Genomic DNA, 24,850 nt, shown 5'->3' on the forward strand with positions numbered 1-24,850 from the left:
TTATCTCATTTGACCCTGAATTTCTCTGGTTGTAGTTTGACTTTTCAAAGTTCAATCAGGAAAGCTACCTCCCTTCTTAAAATGCACATGGTGACAGTTGAAAGAAGAATGGAACACTTACCGAATCCTTCTTCCGAGATCTTTCTTTCTTCATTTTCCCTCCTGCTGCTCTGATGCTGACTCTGTTCTCTCCTCCCAGGTAACCCCGACAATTAGCCGACCCACAGAAACATTTCTGCGCTTCTTTCCTGTTCGAGGAGCATAGGAAAGATGCCAATTATGTGAAAGTAAACCATAAAAAATGTTGATAGTATAGCAATTACATACAGGAGAAGAGTCAATCCAGCTTAAAGGAAAAAAAAAGTTTTTTTAAGAGACACCAACAAACCTGATACTAGCTAATGGAAATGCCTGAAAATTGCTCTTAAAAATAAGTCATTCTTTATTAGCTAGACAAAACTAGCCAAGAAATTAATAAGTAATTTCTCCATTTATGAGAGTTTCTACTAATGTATGAAAATAAGAGATCATATATACCTGTTGGGGCTAAGAAAAAAATTGCTTAAATAGATCAACACCTATAACTTATATGTAAATATTTAACTGACACACAGAACAAAATGTATTATTATGAACAGATATATAGATATAAAATGCATAATTAGTAAAGGACACTTAGAAGGAAACAAGTGGTTATTAAAGTTATCATTACATAAGGATGAGACACTACTAAATAAATATAGTAATAAATAAATGTAACCATGGAGTCAAGGTAAAGTGGAGGAAAGAATACTGGCCTAAGTCTACAGCCCTGGGTATAAACCACCTCTGCCATTTATTTACTCTGCAACCAGAGCTACCCAAGGAAAACACGAAGGACTATTCCAAAAGTAAACTGATAGATTTAGTATATTACAGTAGCAATCAGAGGCACAAAAATATTTGATAAATACAGCAGGGAATCACAAACAGCACTTAATTTCCAGTTTCCTTTCTTTCAAAGAGGACAGTACAAATACAAGAGGAAAAAAAAAATAATGGAGCCCCACATGGAACCTGGTCAACCCCAGAATACTTGACCATTGCCTAGATCCATTAGTTCATGAGGTGTTGCAAAATGGTGATACCATTACTGGCTTCATTTATTAGCTAAAATAACCTCTATAAAGAACTTCCTCTCACCAACGGCTTGGTTTAATCAAAAATTCACTTGGGAAAGGAAGGATAAATCCTTGATTTTTTTCTTCTTTTAATTTTTAAACTAGTGGTTACTCGTAGGGAGAGGGAAAGGGGAAGGGGCAAAAGAGGGATAGGGGATTAAGAGATGTAACTATTATGCATAAAATAAATAAGCTACTAGGATGTACTGTACAATAGAGGGAATATAGCCAGTGTTTTGTAGTAACTATAGATGGAATATAACCTTTAAAAATTGTGATTCACTATGTTGTATACCTGTAACTTATGTAATATTGCACATCAACTGCACTTCAATTAAAAAAAAAACAAAAACTAGTTTCCAAAATCATGAATTGGTTCCTTTCAATTATGACTAATGCGCTTTTATTTTTAAAATGTCATTAAAACTCATGGATTTTACGTAGTGCGTTTCAAACCACTTGCCATTATTATTCTTAATGATGCTTAAGTGTTAATAAGAACTCTCCCACTTTTGGTAAGTGAGATTCTATTCAAGCTACCTCCGAAGTCCCTTTGACATGACCCTCCTAATCTTTTATAACTGGTTTTCTGGTATGAGGAGATTATCCAGAGTTATCTTGTTCAATACCTGTCCCAAAGTTGACACCAGACATTTCTCCGAGGAACCCTGTTCCTTTTAGTGGGGTTTTATTAAAACCACAATATAAATGCTAGGGGTATTCAGTGCTATTGCATCAGTTACTGGTTGTGGTAGAACTAGGTAACAAATTATTTTTCAGAGTACAATATGGTATAGATGAGACATGATAAAGTCATGAACTGATAACTGACAGATGAATTATGGCCACACAGGGATTCATTATATTGTTCTCTTTATACCATGTCAACACCCTGTTGACATTTCTGTAATAAAAAGTTTTAAAATTACATTAGAAACATAATTATATAAATAAGGCAGCATGAAGTTCAGAGGAGGAACATGTAGTTCCAGTACAATATCCCTTAATGGCCTGAAGTGTCATACAGAAGGAAAATACACAGAACTAAAAGAGAACACTATAGATAAGAACTGACAGTACATATAACTTCTTAGTAATTCACATCTAAGTTTTAGATTTCTATATCTGAACAGTCTATTTCTCCATCAGAAGCAGCAAAACAGAATGGAATCAATACTCACCCATATCTTTGGAACTGATAGTCAAATGTTAACTCCGAGCCTGAAGGAACCAGTTTGGTGGTAAAAAACCCAACTCTCAGTTGTCCGTTCACAGTCCACTGAGATGTTGTTTTTAAAAGAAAAGAAATTAGTAACTGGTTAATCTATGTGTGTGTGTGTGTGTTTTTTTTTTTAAAAGATCATCATCATCTGCCTTAATTATGCATGTGCCTCTTTAGATAATAAAGGCTTTTCCAAATAGCTAACAGGGAAACTAAAAAAAAAAAACAAAAAACAGAAAAAACTTAAGTATCACTCTTATTTAATGAGCTACCAGATGAATATCATCTATAATTTAACTCTAATAAAAGTAACTGCTACTTTAACTTATCTTAATACACATTTCCACATGGTAAAGATTCACTTGTAGTAAAAATAGGCAAATATGGAATGCTTGGTGTCACTGAGTACCAGGCGAATTTGTATTACCTTATGTTGAAAGTAACTAAGATAAGATGGGGCGTGGAAAAAGGGAAACAACAATGCCAGAAGTTTAATTTCATGAAGCAGTGGACATAATGCTGAGTGTAGAGAAAGGGAAGGGAAGCATCAGAACAGATACATAAAACTCAAAAATTAAAATGGGGGTAAATACACAGGGATTGGACCTTGTAGTTCCAGAATATATAAGATGTAAGTTGACTGGGAAGCTCCTGTCCAGACCATTTGAACCCCTACTGATGAAAAACCCAGACTTAAAGAGGTGAAGAGAAGCAGTACAGGTGGAGTCTCACAGCTAGACATGTGGCCACCAGCTGCAGGCAAAACTAGAACCAGAACTTAATTAGGTTAAATAATTTCACACTGGGTTCTCCTATTCGTTATATGTTTTGGCTCTTGGAAGAGCTGTATCTAAGATCTATTAGTACAGAGATCAAAGGGCAAAAAATATCCAAGAGTCAAAACTATTCAATATGAGAGGAAATCACTGATATATTTTTCTAGGGCGTGGGTCCATAGCTTTCTTAACCTAAAAAAGAACCAATATTCTAATGTGCATATATATGCTTTTTTTTTAACTCTAAGCTTAAAACACAAATTAGAGGGTACCAAGATCATTACCTCAAAATGTTACATCGAATTCGGTAAATGGATTTATCAAGTGTCAACTATGTGCCAGGCACAAGGACATAAAGATAACCAAGACCCAAAGTCTGGCCTTTGTTGAGGAGGAGAAGTATATCCACATGCATACCATATATCGTCTCTCTCATCTGTGGCCATTCAGCCCCTTATAAATGTTATTAAAACCACCAAATTTGGCACCTGGATAAGACTGATATAAAATCTGAATATAATAGTACACACTGGACTTCATCAAAATTAAAGTTTAGTTTTTCATTTCAGCACCTTAAACAATATCTAAAATTTATGGGCAGAGATGTGACAATTAAATGCAACTGGAGTTCCTGGATTGGATCCTAGACTAGAAAAATGACAGATGGCAAAACTTGAATAAGGTCTTTAGACGAGTTAGTAGTTAACAGTATTTCCTGGATTGGGTAATTGTATTATGGTTATGTTCAATGTAAACATTTGCAGAAGCTAGTGAAGGATAATATATAGGAACTCTGTACTATTTCAGCACTATTTATTATTTTATACATCTAAACTGACTTCAAAATAAATTTTAACAGAGTAAGAAAAAAAATCATTAAAATGATTAAAAAATAATATCCATGGGTACCTTTGGTATAGAATCTAAAATTAATAGTCAGAACAGCAGTCCTGAACAAATATCCCAAACTCTAAATCTACCTCAACTTACTTTTTGAGTCTCACAGTTTGGTTCACAGCTGTGATTCATGAACCGGGAGCAATTTCCTTTCTGAGTGGCATCTATTATCTAGGGAAAAGGATAATTTAACAGTTAAAAATGAGACCTTAAAACATATGTGCATTTTGCAAAGGCAAGGCATCCGGCAAATTTAAGACCCTTATCCCTAATCCCCCGTTCCTTTAGAGAACTCTCTCATATTACTTTACACATCAAAGTGACAAATATCCGGGGCTTCCCTGGTGGCGCAGTGGTTGAGAATCTGCCTGCCAATGCAGGGGACACGGGTTCGAGCCCTGGTCTGGGAAGATCCCACATGCCACAGAGCAACTAGGCCCGTGAGCCACAACTACTGAGCCTGCGCGTCTGGAGCCTGTGCTCCGCAACAAGAGAGGCCGCGATAGTGAGAGGCCCGCGCACCGCAATGAAGAGTGGCCCCCGCTTGCCGCAACTGGAGAAAGCCCTCGCACAGAAACGAAGACCCAACACAGCCAAAAATAAGTAAATAAATAAAGGAGTTTCTTTAAAAAAAAATAGTGACAAATATCCAACTTCTTCCTCAGAAAGATCTCCAACTATCAACATTTTACCTAGGGGGCAAAATTATCTCCATATATATCAATGTCTCATTTTCTTTTAGCTATTTCTTACATCCTATTATATTCCAATCTTTCTTCCTGTGTTTAAAACTTCATTTTCAAATGCATGCGATACCACAGTGCAGTAGCTCTCAAACTTGAGTATGTATCTGAATCCACTGGAGAGCTTGTTAAAACTCTTGCTGAGCCCACCCTCAGAGTGAGATTCAACAGGTCCTAGGATGGGTCCCTACAACTTGCATTTCCAGATTGAATGTAGAGGCAGACATGAGAATCTAGCTAAATTCTAGTAAGCCAGACATTAAAGAGATTTGTAAATGGTACTCCTCACTAAAAAAAAAACTTTTTGGAAAATGCTTAATTTTCACAAAAGCATATGTTATTTGTGTCAACATCACAGGCTTATTGTCACTTTTAAATGGTTTAATAAAAAAATATTTTCAACTTCTCAGCTTTCATCTTTAATAAAAATATTGATAAATATAATCCACATAAACAAAAGCTCTTTGGGGGCCATCAATAATTTTTAAGAATTGTAGTATGAAGCATGTATGTTTACATTTACATATACATGTAAATACCCCCCTCTCCCTCATCCTTTTTGTAAGCAAATAGAAAAAAACTATCCACACTGTTCAGCTCCTTATTTTGGTCACTTAATATATTTTAGAGATCAGTCCATATCAATGACCCCTTTCAAACTCAAGAACTTCCAGATCTGTTTCAAAACAAACACATTCATGCCACTTACCTCATCATTCTTCAGGGCCATGAAATAGTAGTGGATGTTTTTGTTTCGTGCATACTCCTTTACCCGGGCTTTAAACTCTTTATGATCAAGTACCTCTCCACAATATTCCAGGACAAAGGTGTTCCTGGCAAAAGAAAAACAGCATTTCCTGCCTAGGAGATATACGGAAAACACATACATCCATGCAAAAATAATGAATTTTAAAAACTATTGTAAAGTGGACAGATTTGCTATTACACAAGATGTAATTAAAATATATGTAAAGTGCCTAGCAACTAATCGAGGTTAATTTTCTCCTTCCTAATACTTTGCAAAGAATGTTGACTCTAAGAAGCTTTTGTAATTTACACTTATAACAAAATGCATATCCTTGCTCTCACTAGATATTAAAACGAACTTCCAAGTCTGGTTTACATTATCATGAAAACAATGATTCACAACTGAGAAACAGTTATGAAGAAATCAGAAGCAGTGAAAAATTAGAGGCTTTATGTCCTAAGAAAAAAGAAGGCAACTTAAATACAGCAGCCCTTCTACTTAACTACCTTTACTCTCAAAGGTCTCTAATGATGTTAAAGGTCAAATATACCTTTTCTCTGACTGCATTCTCTGTGAGTTTTCTCTAGCATTTATCAACAATCATGATTAAGCTCTCTCCTTGGCTTCTTTCAGTTACCTTCTACCTTTGATTGTTCTTTCATGGTTATTTACCTATTTCTTCTCTATTGAAGATATTCTCAGTCTCTTCCCTCTCCCTTTATTTTATAAAAGCTCATTCTCACCAATGACTTCAAGTATTACCTCCATGTAAACAAATGCTTCTCTACAGTTTACTCCCAAGTTCTGACCTGAAATGACCTACCTGGAAGTCTTGTCTTACCCTTTCAAAATAAACATGCCCTGGAATTCCCTGGCTGTCCAGTGGTTAGGACTCGGCACTTTCATTGCTGGGGCCTGGGTTCATTCCCTGGTCGGGGAACTAAGATCCCACAAGACGCACAGAGAGAAAATAAACAAATGTGCCCTAACACTAACCAAAGAGATTTTTTAAATGTAAAAATGTAAATCATTTGTATTTGTTATGATATACTGACATAATCAGTATACTTCTCCTTTTTTTCTTTTTTTTTGGCCACGCTAAAAAAATGCTATGTTTAACGCTTTCTTTAAGAAGCCAGAAACAAAAAGCCACATTTGTATTTCATATAAATATCTAGAATAAGGTAAATCCATAGAGATGGCAGATTTAGAGGTTGCCAAGGGCTGGGAAGAGGGGGCAATAGGGAGAATCTGCTTAATGGGTAAGGGGTTTCCTTTTGGGGTGATAAAAATTTTTGGAACTAGACAGAGGTGATAGCTGCCCAATATTATGAATGTACTAAATGCCACTGAATTGTGCACTTTAAAAAGGCTAATAGGGGCTTCCCTGGTGGCGCAGTGGTTGAGAATCTGCCTGCCAATGCAGGGGACACGGGTTCGAGCCCTGGTCTGGGAAGATCCCACATGCCGCGGAGCAACTAGGCCCGTGAGCCACAGTTACTGAGCCTGCGCGTCTGGAGCCTGTGCTCCGCAACGAGAGGCCACGATAGCGAGAGGCCCGCGCACCGCGATGAAGAGTGGCCCCCGCTTGCCACAACTAGAGAAAGCCCTCGCACAGAAACGAAGACCCAACAGAGCCATAAATAAATAAATAATTAAAAAAAAAAAAAAAAGGCTAATAATATATTGTGTGAATTTTACTCCACCCCTCCCCCACCCCGCAAAAAAACAAAGTCCCATTTGGTATCCAATAACATTAAGTCAACCTAGACAGCATTGCCTTCCATTCCTATAGCCTAAAACTTGAGGGTTTTGGTAGGAATTTGCTTATTTTTTTGGTGGCGTCTGTCATGGTATTTTAACAGTAACTAGCAGCTTTGCTCCAAATACCTCCTCCTCATACCGTGCACATCTGACAGTATGCCCTTCTTAAGTGGGAACACTCTACCAGTGAACACCTAAATAGCTTAGAGTTAAAAATTTATAAAATTGGTATTACCATCAGCACACGGAAGTACATGAGTGAAGGTGTGCGAATCCTGGAAACATTAAGTCCTAGTATATTTTACCAAAGCAGGGTTCTTTGTGGGTAGTTGAGGAAAGCTAAAGAGCTTTAGGAAATTTTAACCTGCTATGTGAACCAGTCACGCATTCTCTCCTCTCTTCTCCCATCTCCTTCCCCGTAACAGACACGGACTCCTGAGCCATCAAATAGTCTCTGTTGCATACAACAAGAATTTACGTTAAAGTTGAAGCTATGTTAGTGCAGACTCTGCCAAGAGGCAGTGTCCATTACTACCCCTGTAAGAGAGGGTTATGTCCAAACTGGAGTTCCTTTAAAAAAATTTTAAAAAGACTCTCCAAAAGAAAAGCCTGGCTGGCTTGAGTAGAATAAAAGAAAGCATACCTGAAAACCTGCATCTAGACCAGAGTTAGTGATTTTAGAAATGCACCAGACTGCCTTGGGGAGTACTGAGTTCAGTGTTGTTAACAGTGTTCAAGGGAAGCTTAGTCTACTATTTATTTAAAATATTATAAAGGATCCAATGAATTTGGATATGAAACATACTGAGATGATTGAGATACTTGTTTCAAAGAAACAATTTAAAAATGGTTATAAACCAAAATACTTTGATAATACTTTGCAGAAAAGGGAAATATATGAGGTTCCTACTATCTACTTTTTTATAGAATAAAACGTGGGTTTTTTCTGGTTGGTTCTCAAAAGGATAAGTGACATGAATATCATTTCCTATTTTCACAATAAAAACCAAATGATTTGGCTTTCAAAAGATACATGAGGTTCCTGTCAGAAAACTAAATTACCTGGTGGTGGTGGTGGTTATTATTATTAGGTTATTTGCTACCGGGTTGCTTTGAATCCCCACAATAAAAAGACTAAAACCCCTCACCCCATCCCAATTCCCATTCAAGTGTGGCCATATGCTTAGGATTCTGAAACAATAGTTGTGCCTGAGTCACTAGAATCAGCAACTGTTTTATTTTCTTCCTTTATTCCTTTGATGTATTTTTAAAAATTCTTCAATCATAAACACATGTAATCTGTATATACTTAACTTTAAAGAAAAAGGTACTCAACTTTCATAAGAATACTTAAATATGCTATATGTAAGAAAATTAGTGGTTAAAGGAAATACCGAATATGGTAGAAAATAAAACTGATCCTTTTACTGCATTACATATAAAAGTTACATGACTTTAGAAGGCAACATTTATTCATTCAAAAATGTTTAATGAGTGTCTATCAAGTATGCTTTAATTCTCTATCTCAATATCCTCAGACACTCTCCACTACTCTTATCCCAACTAAACTTTATATAGATTCAACTTTATAGATTCTGTCCTAACTCCTTTTTATAGAGTTTCATAAGGATTCTGGGGATCTACAGCAAACACTTGGTAATTACTTGGAATTAAAGGTAACATAACTATCAGACAAAGAAGGACCGGCCTAGTTCAAATATCACAAGGGACAAACTGCTCTCTCATATATAGACAGGAGAGATTTCTATTTAATTTCCTAAAAGAAGTGAATTTAAAACGAACAAACTAGCTACCAAGTGGTCATTCTGCACAATAATCATTATTAAACTTCAGTGTAATAGGCAAATTATTTTCCTAAAAAGTATCTAACCAACTTCAACAACACAAATGAAGTGAAAGGCGATTAAAACATAACTTACGAAGGAAGGTCTTTAGCAGCTCTCAAGCCCCAGCCTTTCTTTTCTGTGAGTATGACTTCCACATCTGCATGCTGTTTTCTTTGAAACCGTCTATTGGAACAATAATCCCCATTTGGACACCGAGAAGAACTGAAATGAGAAAAGGAGAAAATTAATTCTTCAAAGCAGTAAAAGAACCAAAAACACGTTCACTAGAATGTTATGTAAATATATCCATATCTTTATGGCATAATCAGCATATGTGTGGTAAACCTCCAAGTGAGCCTTCCTCAATAATTCTTTCTATCATGAAGGGATTCCTTAAAATTGAGTGTCTACATTGTTAAACAGATGATGCCCAAAATACAGTCTTGTCAACTGGTCATTACCCCTCCCTGACTGTCTAAGATACATTTCCAGGCTGCATGTAAGTCTGCAGTACTCTGACAACTATGCAGAGCTAACTTATTTTCAATCAGTGCACCTTCTCTTATATTCCACTCCAATCATCACTAATTTCATCTTTTGAATGTAGCTAACTACTTGAGCTACATTTAAGAGAAACCAAAGTCGTCATTAAACATATCTTTGTTCAGAGTAAGCACAATATAAACTGGCAAGGCTCTTCCCTCATGTATCTTAGAATAAAACTAAAATCAAAAATTTACTGAATTCTTAATATTCCAAAGCTGACAGATACAAAGGCTTTTAATACTGAGTAAGGCTACAATAAAAATTACCAATTATTTCCAATATATTATTATTTATTGCCAAACCAGTAGTAGTAAGCAACATTTTTACAGATGTCCAAAGGATAAGGGAGGGATTCACTCTGGAGAGAAGCAGTGAAGGAAAGCTTTCCGGAAGGAGTAGGATTAAAGCAGAATCTCTAATGACACATAGGATATGGACACATAAGGAAAACATGAGGTACAATGACAGTGCCCACCTGTGTGCAGAAATAGGAAACAAGGCCTACTTGAGAAAAGGGGAATAAAATAGCTAAGGATAACTGATAAGAAAGGTGGGTTGCTGGAAGATGAAAAGGCAGGTTGTTGATGTACTATGAAGGGCTCTCAATACCAAGGTTACATTTGAACCTAATCTTGAGAACCACTAAAAGTTTTGAGCGTGGGAATAACAAGAAAAAAGAATTTCTGTACTTCATATCTGTTCAACAAGGTTGGCAGGAAAAACCAGAAGAATGCAGAGACTAGGGCAACAATGTCAAATTAGGAGAATACTGTTCTTATGTCTTCTCTTCTTTTTTAATTAATTAATTAATTAATTAATTAGGCTGCGTTGGGTCTTCGTTGCTGTGCGTGGGCTTTCTCTGGTTGTGGCGAGCGGCGGCTACTCTTAGTTGCAGTGTGCAGGCTTCTCATTGTGGTGGCTTCTCGTTGCGGAGCATGGGCTCTAGGCTCACAGGCTTCAGTAGTTGTGGCACATGGGCTCAGTAGTTGTGGCTCGTGGGCTCTAGAGCGCGGGCTCAGTAGTTGTGGCTCGTGGGCTCTAGAGCGCAGGCTCAGTAGTTGTGGCGCACAGGCTTAGTTGCTCCGCGGCATGTGGGATCTTCCCAGACCAGGGCTCAAACCCGTGTCCCCTGCATTGGCAGGCGGATTCTTAACCACTGTGCCACCAGGGAAATCCCTCTTCTCTTCTTATATGTTTACTGTCATCTCTACTTTTAGTTTACATTTAAAAATACCAAAAATGCTTTCTCTTTTTTATTTTTTGAGGTATATGTTTTATTTTTGTAACACTATTACATAAGCAAAACCAAAAACTGAGTTTAAAAAAAAAACACTTCATTAACACTAAAAATAAGGTACCTATACTATAAATCACCTTAATATTCTTTCCATGTTAAAAATGATACAATTTTCAATCAGACTGGTTTTTTTTTTAAATCACATTTTTTTAATGTAAAGGTATTTACTGTTTATATGAAAAATATGGAAGCAAATGTCTATCAATAGAAGATTAATAATTATGGGTTAACTATGAATAGAATACATAATGTAGTCAAGAGAAAGATTTAGATAGGTCTAAATATGTAGCTCTGAATAGGTCTCCAAAACATATTTAATTAAAAGTGTGGGGACTTCCCTGGTGGCACAGTGGTTAAGAATCCACCTGCCAATGCAGGGGACACGCATTCGAGCCCTGGTCCGGGAGGATCCCACATGCCGCGGAGCAACTTGGCCCGTGTGCCACAACTAGTGAGCCTGCGCTCTAGAGCCCGCGAGCCACAGCTACTGAGACCCACGTGCCTAGAGCCCGTGCTCCGCAACAAGAGCAGCTACCACGATGAGGGGCCTGTGCACCGCAGTGAGTAGTGGCCCCCGCTCGCCACAACAAGGGAAAGCCCGCGCGCAGCAACGAAGTCCCAACGCAGCCAAAAATACATTAAAAAAAAAAATTACTAAAAAAAAGAAAAGTGTGTGTGGCAGGTGAGGGCAAACAAAGTTTCAAAAAGTACATACAGTAAGGATTTCATTTCTACACATAAAAAGAGGAAATGTCTACCCATGCTGGTATAGGCATAAAAATTATCTGGAAAGACTACAAATAGAGGGATTGAGGCTTGGGGGAGCAAGACATTTTACTTTAAGCACTTCTGAAATGTTAGGGTTTTAGCTTATTTTATAGTAAAAGCTAAAAAATACCAACATTTACCTCTCAGGACGTGAACCTTACAAGAGATAAAAGGAGACTGGGTAAAAATTACTATTACTATGTTAGCATTAGGGCTACTTTACAGAGCACTTACAACATGTACTATAATCTAACGCACAATGCAAGGGAAATTTGCCTCCTTATAAACACTGTTACACATTGGAGATTTCATTGCTCAGAAATACTCAACAATAGGTAGAAGGAGAAAAGTTAAATTTACTCCTAATAATTCTTCTTAAAATTCAGAGACATTTAATAGAATAGTTGAGCAAAAGAAGAACATTCTAATTTACTTACCATTCAATCATGAGGAGACGATTAAGACAATCTTCCCCACATGCTATTTCACCTTGAGCTCTTTCATCTTTAGAAAGAGGTGTACACTCACACTGCATTCGCTTAATATCCCGATGGGATTTATTCTTCTTTCTATTGGGTAAAATTTTATTAAAATTGGTTAAATAAATGTCCTGGCAATGATACAACATACACAATCAAAAATGTGCTAAATCTCACTAGTTTCCCATTTAATGATTCTGGTTAAGTCAATCATTCAGAGAGAAGAAAACATCTAACCACTAAGCATTTATGAGACTGAAAACACTAAGAATTCTATTGCAAAACAGGTGAGAGAGACAACCTCAGCCTTGGCAAATGGGAAGCTGGGATAAGTGCAAATCTATCATTTTGGACTCAGTCCTTATTTCCTAGTCCTTGTCATCTAAACCTTGAATTCTGAGCAGTTTCAAATGTTAATAGTCATATTTGGCTCCACAGAAAAATAGGAAAACTCATGAATATCAAATAATAACACAGCTGATTAATTAAAGTTAGGTTTAAGAATCAGTCCTCATGGACTTCCCTGCAGTCCAGTGGTTAAGACTCCACGATTCCACTGCAGGGGGCGAGAGATCAATCCCTGGTCGGGGAACTAGGATCCCGCATGCAGTGGAGCAGCCCAAAAAAAAAAAAGAATCAGTCCTCATGGATATACAAATAATAGTTGAGATACAAGGCTAAGGAAGAAAAGGAGTTGCTTTAGAAAGAAAAAGGAGTTTTTAATTAAGAATTTAACTCAATCAAATCCTTTAGAGAATCCTTCAGCAACATCACTTTTGTACAAATCCTGTTTAAAAGAAAACTGAATGATTTAAAAAAAAAAAAAAGAATGACGTGTATATTATTATAGAATAGCATTACTACAGAGGACTAAACTTTCTCAGTGTAGATTTGGGGGGAGAAGATAAACTGTTCGAAATTGACTGGGTTCATAAAAACCTAAGCCAGAGTTCGCAAAGCAAAAGTGAAAATGTGATTATTTTTGTTGAACTCAACTCTGGCCTTTTTGTTGAACTCAATTTTTTGATCTTTGTCAAAAAAGGAAAAAAAAATTCAAGGACAGACAAATAAGATCCCCTTCTTAAGATTAGGGAACTATGACTTACTCTTCAGCTATTAGACAAGTGAAGAACACAGCTGCTCTAAGTGACTGTCTTAATCTCCTAACTAATCTGCTTTCACCTCCAACATATGTTCTCTACTACAGTCCCAGTTTTATAAAGTACCTAGTGTGTCATGATAGTTTCCACGAAGTCTGAGTAACAAGAATGATTCATCTGGATCAATTAAAGATATAATTCATTAATGAGCATAAGAATATGCTTAGCCTGAATAAAGATGACTAAAGATAAACAAATTATCTTTTTACAAGTACTTAAGAGCTATGTATAAAAACAGTAGCTTTATTTTGTATTGTTCCAAAAGGCCAGATGAGGACTAACGGGCACAGATTTCATTCAGGTAAGCCTATTTTCACTAGACATAAGAATGCACATACTATTTTACAATAATTTGTCTTCTTAGTGGCTTCTATAAATGCCCAGCTTATATCAAGCACTTTAAAACGCCTCTCACCAACCAATTATGTATATAAAACTCACTGAATAAAATCCAGAGGGTTGGGTTGATTAATTTTATTTCTGTTCTTTCACAAAGATCACGTAAGTTGCATCACTCTACTCACAAAATTCTTACGGAGTACCACTTAAAATATTCAATATTTTGAAGTTAAACCTAATTTACAACTAGTTATAAATGAACGTAATTGTAAGAGGCCCGTTTTATCCTTAAAAAACAAAAAAAGTGTTTTTGTTTTTGCTTTTTAAATAGGAAAAACTTCTGATGGGTCTAACTTTAAGATGAAGTCTTTTACCTTATCCACAGTGGAAAATGTCTTCATTTTAAAAAATTCTGAATGCTTAAAGGGATGATGGCTAAGTTGATTCTCAACTAGAGGAGAAATTTCCAAAAGGAGGTAGGTGGTTAGGAGACTATAAATTTTTTTTTAAAGGCATATTCAACATATATTTACATTGGGAAAACAAGATTATCGAAGAGAGGTGAAAGAAAGTCGACTGAGAATCTGTGCTCTAGAGGAATTTGTTTTTATTATCCTAGTCTCATTATACCTTGTTTCATGTTAGGGATTTCACCATTTAAAACTTAAAAACTTGTTATGCTATTGCCACGTGTAATCTACTAGCAACAGATTTTGAAACATGACAAAAGAAAACTATATTCTAATCTAGTTCCAGCTTGTAAAGTACCTAAAGATATTTTTCAAAAATGTTCAGAATGGTGCTCACTTCTGTAGCATATATACTAAAATTGGAACGATACAGAGAAAATTAGCATGGCCCCTGCGCAAGGACGACACGCAAATTCGTGAAGGGTTCCATATTTTTAAAAAGAAACGAAGTTGAGTTATTTCTAGTGACGTGGATGGACCTAGAGACTGTCATACAGAGTGAAGTAAGTCAGAAAGAGAAAAACAAATACTGTATGCTAACACATATATATGGGATCTAAAAAAAAAAAAAAGGTTCTGAAGAACCTCGGGGCAGGACAGGAATAAAAACGCAGACATAGAGAATGGACTTGAGGACACGGGGAGGGGGAAGGGTAAGCTGGGACAAAGTGAGAGAGTGGCATGGACATATATACACTACCAAATGTAAAACAGATAGCTAGTGGGAAGCAGCTGCATAGCACAGGGAGGTCAGCTCGGTGCTTTGTGTCCACCTAGAGGGGAGGGATAGGGAGGGTGGGAAGGAGACGTAAGAGGGAGGAGATATGGGGATATATGTATCTGTATAGCTGATTCACTTTGTTATACAGCAGAAACTAACACACCATTGTAAAGCAATTATACTCCAATAAAGATGTTAAAAAAAATGTTCAGAATGAAGTAAGGAAAAAAAAATCCAACATAACTTTTTTCTTCTCTAAAGGCAGACTATTTTGCTGGAGTTTTGTTTCACTTTCTGCCACAGTTTCACATGTAAAAGAAATTTAAGAAAAACTGGGCTGGTCTATATACTTTTTTTAATGTACTTCTAGAACCAAAGAGGTAATGGGACCAAAAAAAAAAAAAATTTAGACATCCCCTTCCTGGGGGGTTGGGAAATAGGGGGACTGCACACCACCAAATCTAAATAGGTAAATACACTTTTTAAATTTTTTAAGTTACATTTTATCACACAACCATATTTCATACAATTGAGCTCATATATTCTGAACTTCTGAAAGTTAATTTTTTTCCTACAAAAAGAGGTTAATACTTGTCCAACAAGTATTAATTTGGCTTACCTTTCTGTTAAATAAACATTTTCTTCAATCAGATCAAAGTAACAAGGCATCTTCCCTTGCTTGGCACATTCCTTCCACCGCTGTGGGTCCCTGAAGTCCTCCATGACACACGAAGGCCCAACCAATGCTGAGCCTAGATGCACTGCTGTCTCTCCCTGCTCTACCTCCACTCTAACTTTCTTTCTGTCCTGAAGCTCACCATCACTTTCAGAATCACTCTCCAATTCCTGTCTCCTTTTTTTAAGAGGCCCTCTATCTTTCATATCATTTTTTTCTAAGTTTTTCGAAAGATCTTTCTTCTCATTCACAGCTAAAGAGTCCTTAATGGAATTGCTGCTTATTTCAGGTGCTTGCACTGACCCCTTGTCCTTCTGAAGGGACAGAAAAAATTTACTGGACTGGCTTGAGAAGTGAGATCCTCCACGTTGATCCCAATTCTCCTCCTCTTCACGGTCATCTGTTAAGGAATCTGGTACCTGCCCTTGAATTCGATCATACACAACCCCAGTTCCAGGCGGTCTACCTGCGGATCTTGGATCCCAGTAGCCATTGCCTTGCCAGTAATTACGTGTCCCACTATACTGTTCTGCACTTTGCTGATACTTGTGTCCACCACAGGCTCCATAGCTGCTGTCAGGTTGCTGATATGTGGTAGTAGGCTTTTCTTGTTGAGAGACGTCCCACCCTAGATTTCTGAGCTCTTCTGATGAACGGAAACCATCCGCTCGGGAGATCTCACAAGAAGAAAAATCTGACTCTGTTTTTCCCAGTCTACTATCTGCCCTGTTAGGGAAAGTGGTCTGTTGCCGAGACTTACTTGAGACATCTTCAAAATCATCAGAAGAATAAACTGGCAGCTCTTCTTGCTGCCTAGAAGTTATTTTGGCTTTCACTGTTTCCTCAGAATTTGGATGACCTAGAGGGTCAGATTTTATGTCTGTATGACTTGTACTATCAACCCCATCACTCTGAGGATGAGCAATTTCAGACAGGTGATTATCTATCTGCTTTCGGCTGGGCTGTATAAAAGAAATTTCTGAATTCTTCTCTGTTGCTTTATGAAAGAAGAACTTCTCAGTTTGAGGACAGGCTTTACTTGCTATACTCTCAAATTTTTCCTCATATGAATGCCTCCTTGGCTCCAATCGCTCATCTTCCCAGTGGTCAGAATAGTGTCTGTAACTTTGACTGCTCCGAGAAGAACAAGGACTTGTTTCTTCCATGGGCAAAGTAGAATTCTTTGGCACAACCACAACAGACTGAAGACGGTTTCTTGGAATACTGCTATCATCAGAATCTGTATCTTCTGAATCACTTTCATCACTTGAACTTTCGGAAGAACCAGAATAATCTTCATGGACAGTAGATACAATCTCTGAGGCATGACCACTACTGTCACATTTTAAGGTGTATGTTACACCATCACTGTCCTCCATGATTAAATTCAAATCACAAGAAGAAAATACAACTTCTGAATCATCAGAAGTATGTGCATGTCCTCTTCCACCTTCTTCATCTAAAGAGATTTCTGGTCTTCCTCTTCTATCAGGCAGTATGGAATTCCCTTCTTCTTGAGCCTCTTGCACACATTTCCCAGATAGTCCATTATTATGCCTGTTTTCCCAGGAAGCAAATCCTCTTCCTGAATCAGGAAGGCCACTACCTACTTCTAGTATTTCTTTCTCTGCATGCTTTAAAAACTCTGAGCTTTTACTCTTCAGCACAGCATCCAAAACTGGAGATGTATTCTCTCCACATTGCAAGAGAGTTAAACTGTCTACTTTTATTCCTGGTGGAAGACTCTGAAGAGATGAAGCAATACATGAGCTCCCTGTAGGTTGATATAAATCATCAAAATGATTAACAGAAGCTGAACTAGTACTACCAACACTCTGCTTATATTCTCCACATGCAAATTTTGAGTGCTGATCTGTCAGACTTCCATTATCACATATAACTGTTTTTGATTTCAAATGCACATTCATAAAGCTATTTGAAGAAATCTTCATTACTAAAGGCTCAGTATTTTCAGCTCCGGAATGACACAAAGAAGGGCGGTTGTCATTTGAAGTACAGTATATATCTGAATCTTTGGTTTTACAGCAAGAAACTCTCACATCAACCGGTTCTTTAACTATTGTTTTGGAATAATCTATAGTCATAACTGGCAAAGATATGAGTTGATCCTGGTGTGGCGACACCGGAGGTTCTGTTTCTCTAAATGGGCTTTCTGACTTACTGTGCTGCATGCGAGTATCATCCAAGTCTTTTTCTTTACATCTATTAATATTTTGAAATCCATTTGATGAAAGCATGCACGTTTTGACCAAAGGGGATACCTCTGATCCAGTCACACTATCATCAGAAGACATCAAAACAGTGTCACGTTTAGAAGTGCAAAATGTTGCCAAATCAGATTCTGCCCCAGGAGATCCGTTTATATTAAATTCTGTGGGACAGTAACTTCTTAATTGATCATTCTTCACTTTACATAAAGAGTGTAATTCCTTAATACTGTCATGGCTATCATGTCCTATAAATTCAGACTTAAAAACAGGTGATTCATCTAGCTTTTTAAAAGCAGGTGAATCATTTAATCGATTTGATGGAGATGGAGACCCAATCTTCTCTCTTTCAGGAACTTTACTAATCATTCTTAATTCACTACCTTTTGAACAAGGAGTCTGTAAACTACAAGAATGAGACTGTTTGATTTCCTCATTCAATTCTGTACAACAGAAAGAATTTTTAAATTTATCAGACTTGGGTACAGGTTTTGAAGGGGCAGATTTATAACGGGAAGCACTGTTATCGTGCTTGGAATATGATGACCCCCGTCGGAATCCCAGTTCATTAGTGGGAGAACAACATCTTTTTATTGCTTCATTTTCTGAAGTCCTTTTGGATTCTCTTTCTAATTTTGAAGAATACTTTCCTCTTTTCTCCATCTCTAAGTAAGAGGACTCAGTTTTACAGTCTCGATCAGATTTAGAATAGGAGGAGGATGTCCTTAGGTCTCTGTAAGAGGAGGAATGAGATGAGGTGCGCCTTGAGTAGGTCTTCTTATACTCGTCTTCTGAGTCAGAACTTTCTCTTGCCCTGTTATCTGTATATGGCCGAGAATAGCGTGCCCTCTCTCGATAAGGGGAACTCCTATGGTAGCGACGATCAGAGTCATAATAATGGGATCGTTCTGACCGAGAATAGGATGAACTAGTTCTAGAACCTCTGTCAGATCTAGAACGAGACCTGCTCCGCCTTCGCTCTCTCTCTGATCTACAGCGAGAAGATATATAACGAGTATCTCTTTCAAGTTTTGAGTAGCTAAAATATTTATCATCTCTCTCTGTTTTAGATCGTGAAGATTTCCCTAAATCCTCACTTTTTAAAGTTGCTAAGCTCTTTTTTGAATCTCTTTCTTTTTCAATGTTGGCTGAAAATTTTAAATCATGTGATCTTTGACTTGAGGAAGTCCGTACAGAATCTTCATCAGATTCTGAACCAAGAAAGGTGCCTTCAGATTGTGAGGATTTCTTCTTAGAACCTGTTTTTTTAGAGCCCAGACTACTCTTAGAACTATCTGGAATTTCTTCTTCCTTCCCAATATGGGAATCTTCTTTTTGTGAAGGAATATCTGCTTGCTCATTCAAATTGTGAGTTATGTGTTCTTCTGAACTATTAGATACAGGGTCCTGCTTAGTGTCCACTTCTGATGATTCTGGTACAACTGTAACTGGTGGTTCCTTCAACGCTCTAGCAGCTACATCTACTGGTGCTGTCATCAGAACTGTCACTGGTGTGTGTGGCAAGGCCACTGGCTCTGTTACTGGTGCTGGTAATGAGGGTGTTGTGGCTTGGGGAGGTGGAGGTGGTGGAGGTGGAGACGAGGGTGGCGAGTCTACAGTTGTTGATTCTGCTATGACTGCTGGTAATGGTACTATGGGAGGAGATGGAGATGCCAATGCTGTGGTAGAAGTCAGCAGTGGCCTGGATGTTACATGAAGCAGATGTTTCTTAAAATGGATTTTGCCCAATTCTACCCTTGATTTTGGTGGGGAAGATTCTTCTGTAGTAGATAATGTATCTCCAATGTCCATTTTAATTTTAGGGGTCGAGTCTACTTGAAGAGGTACAACTGGGGAATTTGGAGTATCATTTTGCTTTTCACTGCCAAGTGCCGTCAGAAACCTGTTCTGCAAAGTTTTCTTTGTAAGGCTGAAGCTGAATGACACCTTCTGTCGTCCCTGTTCCTCCAAATTAACTTTTGTCTTGGTGCCTTTGGGCAAAAACCGACTAGAAGCAACACCTTTGAACATTGGTCCTTTGATGAAACCTGTTTTCTGCACATTTTCAATCTTTGCCTATAAATGAACAAAAAAAGCAGTTACTACTACAATAAAGTTACTTTCAAATGGCTAGCATCACAGTTTAAAATGTCAGGGAAATGAAAAGTCCTTTTTAAGGACAAACAGCATGAATTTCATTAAGCTGTATATGCATTTTTAGAAACTCTTTATTATAGAAATTTTCAAACATATCCACAAGTACAGAGAATAGTTTAATAAACCTCTAAGTACACATCCTCAGTTTCAACAATTATCCATATTTTTCCATTCTTATCTTAAAGAATTTTATCCAGTTTTATAACTATTTTCCAGGCAGAATTTTTAACGAGAATTTAAAAAATAATCTGATGTGTATTTCAAGATACACTACAAGAGGACATGTGGATAGAGAGCAATAGCTAACATCTCAGTAATGAAAATACTTTGTTCTTGTGTCCTATCTGAGAAGAAACATCAGAAGTCATTATAACCAGTGGTCTTCTGGTATCACATAGAATCACTTGGGTACTTGGTAGAAATATAGATCTGTGACAAAACTCCAGGAAATAACAATTCAATAGCTCTAAGGTGAATAAGAAAGTTTATTTTGTTTTGTTTTTTGAGAACAAGCATCTCAGGCAATTCTGAGGGATTTCCTAGATTTGGGAAACCAGTGGTATAGAGCAGTCTCCCATCTCACTCATTTCACAGATGAGGTAACCAAATGGGGACCAGGTCTTTCTGCCTTCCTGGAAATTACTCTGTCCTGGCACACTACTACTGCATCTGCCTGGGCCCCACACACCCAGGCCATGCTGATTTATAGTCTGATCCTACCGTGAGTGACAACTACAAAGTATACATCTAAGAAGACTTCACCCTTCATTATTTGCCAAACCACCAAAGGAACTGATGGGTGTTAGAAGTTAAAGGCATAACCTCGCTTGTAGACAGAACAGCAGAAAAGTCTATAGCAACAAACTCAAGCCTAAATTAAAGATAGTACACTTGCCATCCACAACATTTTTCTAACTGACATTCTTTAATCAACCCTGACTATTTAAGAGAACAGTTTTCCACTTCAACATGGTAAAATCTGAGATCAGCTTTCAAAATTATACAGTTACCATTCAAGTGGGAAAGTAAATGTTTTCACATGCATTATCACAGAGCAGTGATCTTCAAATACTTTTAAAGAAAGAAAATTCACTTTTCAAATTGAATCTTACATGGAAGCTCAATGCATAAAAACAGGTAAAAAGCTGTCTCCAAAGCTGCCAGCTTCCTTTACCTTGACTAAAGCTCTTGAAGCTCCAAAGTCTAAAAACCATTTTCTTGAAATATACAACATCCCTCACTGGAATGAATTACTATAGATCCAAAAACAAAACTAAGCAAAAACTATTACTTCATTTCACATTCAAAATGATAGCTAAATTTTGAATGTTTTCAAGCTCATAATCGCTGAATACCTAATTAAATTATACTTACCTCATTTTCTTCTTCTCTATTGTCATCCAGCCAAGAAAGCATGCAAAAGAATAAAAAGAAATCATAAATACTTAAAACCGATTGAAATGTAAGTTGTTTTTTATTAAAACTTAGGATACCTACAACCTCCAAGTATATTCTATATAGGCTGTCCGTTTCTTCATAGCCTTAGTTACATTTAGCATAGCAAAAATTTAATGAAGATAGCGTCATGCACTGTGCTAGGTGATGGAGAGAAAAGGTGAATAAAGCAGAGTCCCTGCCCTCAAGAAGCTCTTACTGTTTCCTGTAAATACAAAATATAATTTTGTTATAAAAGTAATTCCAACATAATGGAGTAAATACAAGGATAGCAATATGCACAAATGTAACAGCAATGAGGAAGATAAGCAACTCAGTTTAGTGGAAGGATAGGAATGCAAAGAATCCTTCCTAAATGAAAAATTAGTTTTTGAAGAATGTATTTGAAGGGAGATCCTAAACGAAGGAAGATCCCAGGCAAAGATATAGAGATTAAAACACAGAACAATATGAGCAAGGAAACTATAAAATAATGTTATCTGAGTATAAAGCATAAGGCAGAAAGAAGCCAATAATTAGCCAAAGTAGGGAGCAGTGGCCAGGTCCAGAGGCCAGGTCTCTTACGATGAGAAACATTTTATCTTATGAATTAGTGGTTCTCAACCTGTTCTGGTATCCATTCAGCAGTCCCTTTGCTGAATGCATGGTTTACACTTTACTCTACATCAGAGCATGTGGCTTTCTGAGCTCACAGTTATATTCTAACAAAGATAACCACACTATGTCCTGACTGAGGAATCAAAAGCTGAAAGTCTGGTGTATACCAGTGCACTGAAGCACACTGGGGGAAGAGAAGATACAAAAGGGTTTTAGGCTATAACAGCCAGATTTGTATTTTAAGCCAGTGTCTCTGTAGGCTATGTGGCAAGACTGGAGTACAATAATCTGTTTTAAATGCCCCTTAAAAGAAAGGTACTAAAAATCCTTTTCCTAAATGTAGGCTTTACTCCACCGTAATTCAGTCCATTCACCAGAGTCCATGGTAGCCATATAAAACGAAGTAATGAAGGGGAAACAAAGTTGGTAATACGTGGATGAGATCTAAAGCAGTGCCAGGGTTAAACACTTTTTTCTACTCTAAAACCACAAAGACTACAGAGATGTGACCTTACAACTGCTGTATTTCATCAATTCTATGATATACATTTTTCCCATATATAACATCTCTACACAATGCATCATACTATCAATAACATCACAGTCTAATTGGCAGAGTTCTTTCCTTTCTTAGTGATTAAAAAAAATAATTGTGTCTCACAATACGGCATACTAGATTCGATTTAAATTAGTACCATGTGACATTTTTTTTAAAGAACAGAAAAGGAACCTGGAGATGTCCAAGCATTTGGAATGTCATTCATATTTGTACTCCTCTTTTCAGTGGATGTTTTTGAAAAAACATTCATGGTTGTCTTCACGGTATCCATACACACAAAGTGCTGGAAATACTGAGGTTACCAGAAACCTTTCCTAAGTCTCAGCACTTATACTTTGGATAAACAAGTGAAAAGAATTCTGACAAGCTGTAATCAAAGTGATCACATAATCAAAGGGCTAAAGAAACATTATAAATGTGGGACTTGTGTCGGCATGTGAGGGGAAGAAATAGAGTTTCAATTCAGAAATCAGAAAACTGCTTGACAAAGATAGCAAGGCATTTCCCATAACTTGATAATATTTTTTAAATTTATAATAAACTGGGGACTTCCCTGGTGGTCCAGTGGTTAAGACTCCACGCTCCCAATGCAGGGGGCCTGGGTTTGATCCCTAGTCAGGGAACTAGATCCTGCATGCCGCAATGAAGACCCTGCATGCCGCAACAAAGACCCAGTGCAGCCAAATAAATAAATAAATATTTTTTAAAATAAATTTATAATAAAAACAATATAAGCACATACAAAAAATTTGGGGGAAAACATCAAATTTTTCTCATCTTAAAATCATTTCATGTTAATAGAAATCAGATTACACACAAGCAAAAAGAAAAGTCCACAATCCAACCCATCCAGAGACAACTGCTGTAAACACCTTGGTATATAAGAGCCTTCTAACACTTCTTTTGTGTGTGGGGAGGGCGTTAAAACAGAGATTTTTGTTTTTCTTTTTGAGTATAGTAATCATACCATACAAGCCATTCTGTATCTTGCTTCCCCCTCTCATTGTAAATACAGCAGGTGAGCAAACGAGGTGTTTAGATCAAAGAAAAAAAATGGAATCACTACAACAGATGGAGGAGGGAATGATCTTGAGAGAAGGGGATATAGATGAGTAAAGACATAGTTAAGTTTCAAAATAAAGCAAGAATATTCCTTTTGGCCTGTATTTCTCTCTGACATCATTAGTTGAAAGTTAGGGGCAGGGACAAGGTAAAAGACTTGAAAAAATTCAAGTGTGGGGAACAAAAATGGAAGCAGACTATAATCTTCAATGTTGCTGTCCCAAGTTGGACATTACTAATTTATAATCGGAGTCACTGGCACACTTATGTTACTTCCCCTTGCAGCATTAGGCTATCCAGAAGCAATGAGGAGAAACAACTGATGAGTTACTCCATCAAGTTGGGTGGGACAAGAGAGGTAGAAGAAGGCAAGGGGCTGAGAGAATTGAAGGCATTCCCAAGAATGATCCACAGATAATAGAATAGGGAGTAAAATCTGAAGGAAGCTGATAAACTGAAGGAACAGGGTAGGGACAAGATAGCAGCAGCTTCAAAGAGTAGATTTGGTGGAAACCAGAAAGAGAAGTAGAAGGGTGTGGTGAAGGAATTGGATATTATGGTCAGACTAATATTTCAGAGTTGGAGTACCCTTCAGGAGATAAAACCTAGGTGTGGCCAGGTGAGTAGACTGCCACAGCAGTAAGAGGACAAGCCCTTTTTGAAGATATTAATGAAATTGTGAGGCCATATTTAATAGCAAGAATCAGCCACAAATGTTTCTAATAAAAGAACACTTGCGGGGACTTCCCTGGTGGCGCAGTGGTTAAGAATCCGCCTGCCAATGCAGGGGACACGGGTTCAATCTCGGGTCGAGGAAGATCCCACATGCAATGGAGCGACTATGCCCATGCGCCAGAACTACTGAGCCTGCGCTCTAGAGCCCGCGAGCCACAACTACTGAAGCCCACGTGCCTAGAGACCGTGCTCCGCAACAAGAGAAGCCACCACAATGAGAAGCCCACACACCGCAACGAAGAGTAGCCCCCGATTGCCGCAACTAGAGAAAGCCCACGTGCAGCAACAAAGACCCAACACAGCCAAAAATAAAAAATAAATAAATAAATTTATTTTTTTAAAAAAAGAAGAACACTTGCTTTGGTAAATAATATAATGTCAAGAGCAAAGAATAGGGTTTTTGAAGGAAAGTTGCTGGAACAAGGGTTGGAAGCCACAGGTAAG

At 37.4% G+C, this 24,850-nt stretch overlaps 1 protein-coding gene across 7 annotated transcripts in view; it reads right to left on the bottom strand.

Annotated features, from left to right (window-relative positions):
- SETD2 (SET domain containing 2, histone lysine methyltransferase) overlaps positions 1 to 24,850 on the bottom strand; it is a 118,240-nt gene that overhangs the window by 63,336 nt on the left and 30,054 nt on the right. For 5 of the 7 annotated variants that reach the window (XR_014250514.1, XR_014250515.1, XM_082411903.1 and 2 more), the window contains exons 2-9: positions 21,373 to 21,415; positions 15,557 to 19,917; positions 12,206 to 12,337; positions 9,251 to 9,379; positions 5,508 to 5,631; positions 4,149 to 4,226; positions 2,342 to 2,439; positions 122 to 248 (exon numbers count right to left, since the gene is read on the bottom strand). Coding sequence is in view for 5 of the 7 variants with exons in the window: in XM_082411903.1 (XP_082268029.1) it covers positions 122 to 248; positions 2,342 to 2,439; positions 4,149 to 4,226; positions 5,508 to 5,631; positions 9,251 to 9,379; positions 12,206 to 12,337; positions 15,557 to 19,917; positions 21,373 to 21,415 (5,092 nt within the window). In the remaining 2 variants the exon portion in view is untranslated. The remainder of the gene's footprint in view (positions 1 to 121; positions 249 to 2,341; positions 2,440 to 4,148; positions 4,227 to 5,507; positions 5,632 to 9,250; positions 9,380 to 12,205; positions 12,338 to 15,556; positions 19,918 to 21,372; positions 21,416 to 24,850) is intronic. The other 2 variants (XM_082411905.1, XM_082411904.1) reach the window with 2 other exon arrangements.

The sequence above is a fragment of the Balaenoptera physalus genome, assembly GCF_965194825.1.
Source record: "Balaenoptera physalus genome assembly, chromosome: 11".
NCBI lineage: Eukaryota > Metazoa > Chordata > Mammalia > Artiodactyla > Balaenopteridae > Balaenoptera > Balaenoptera physalus.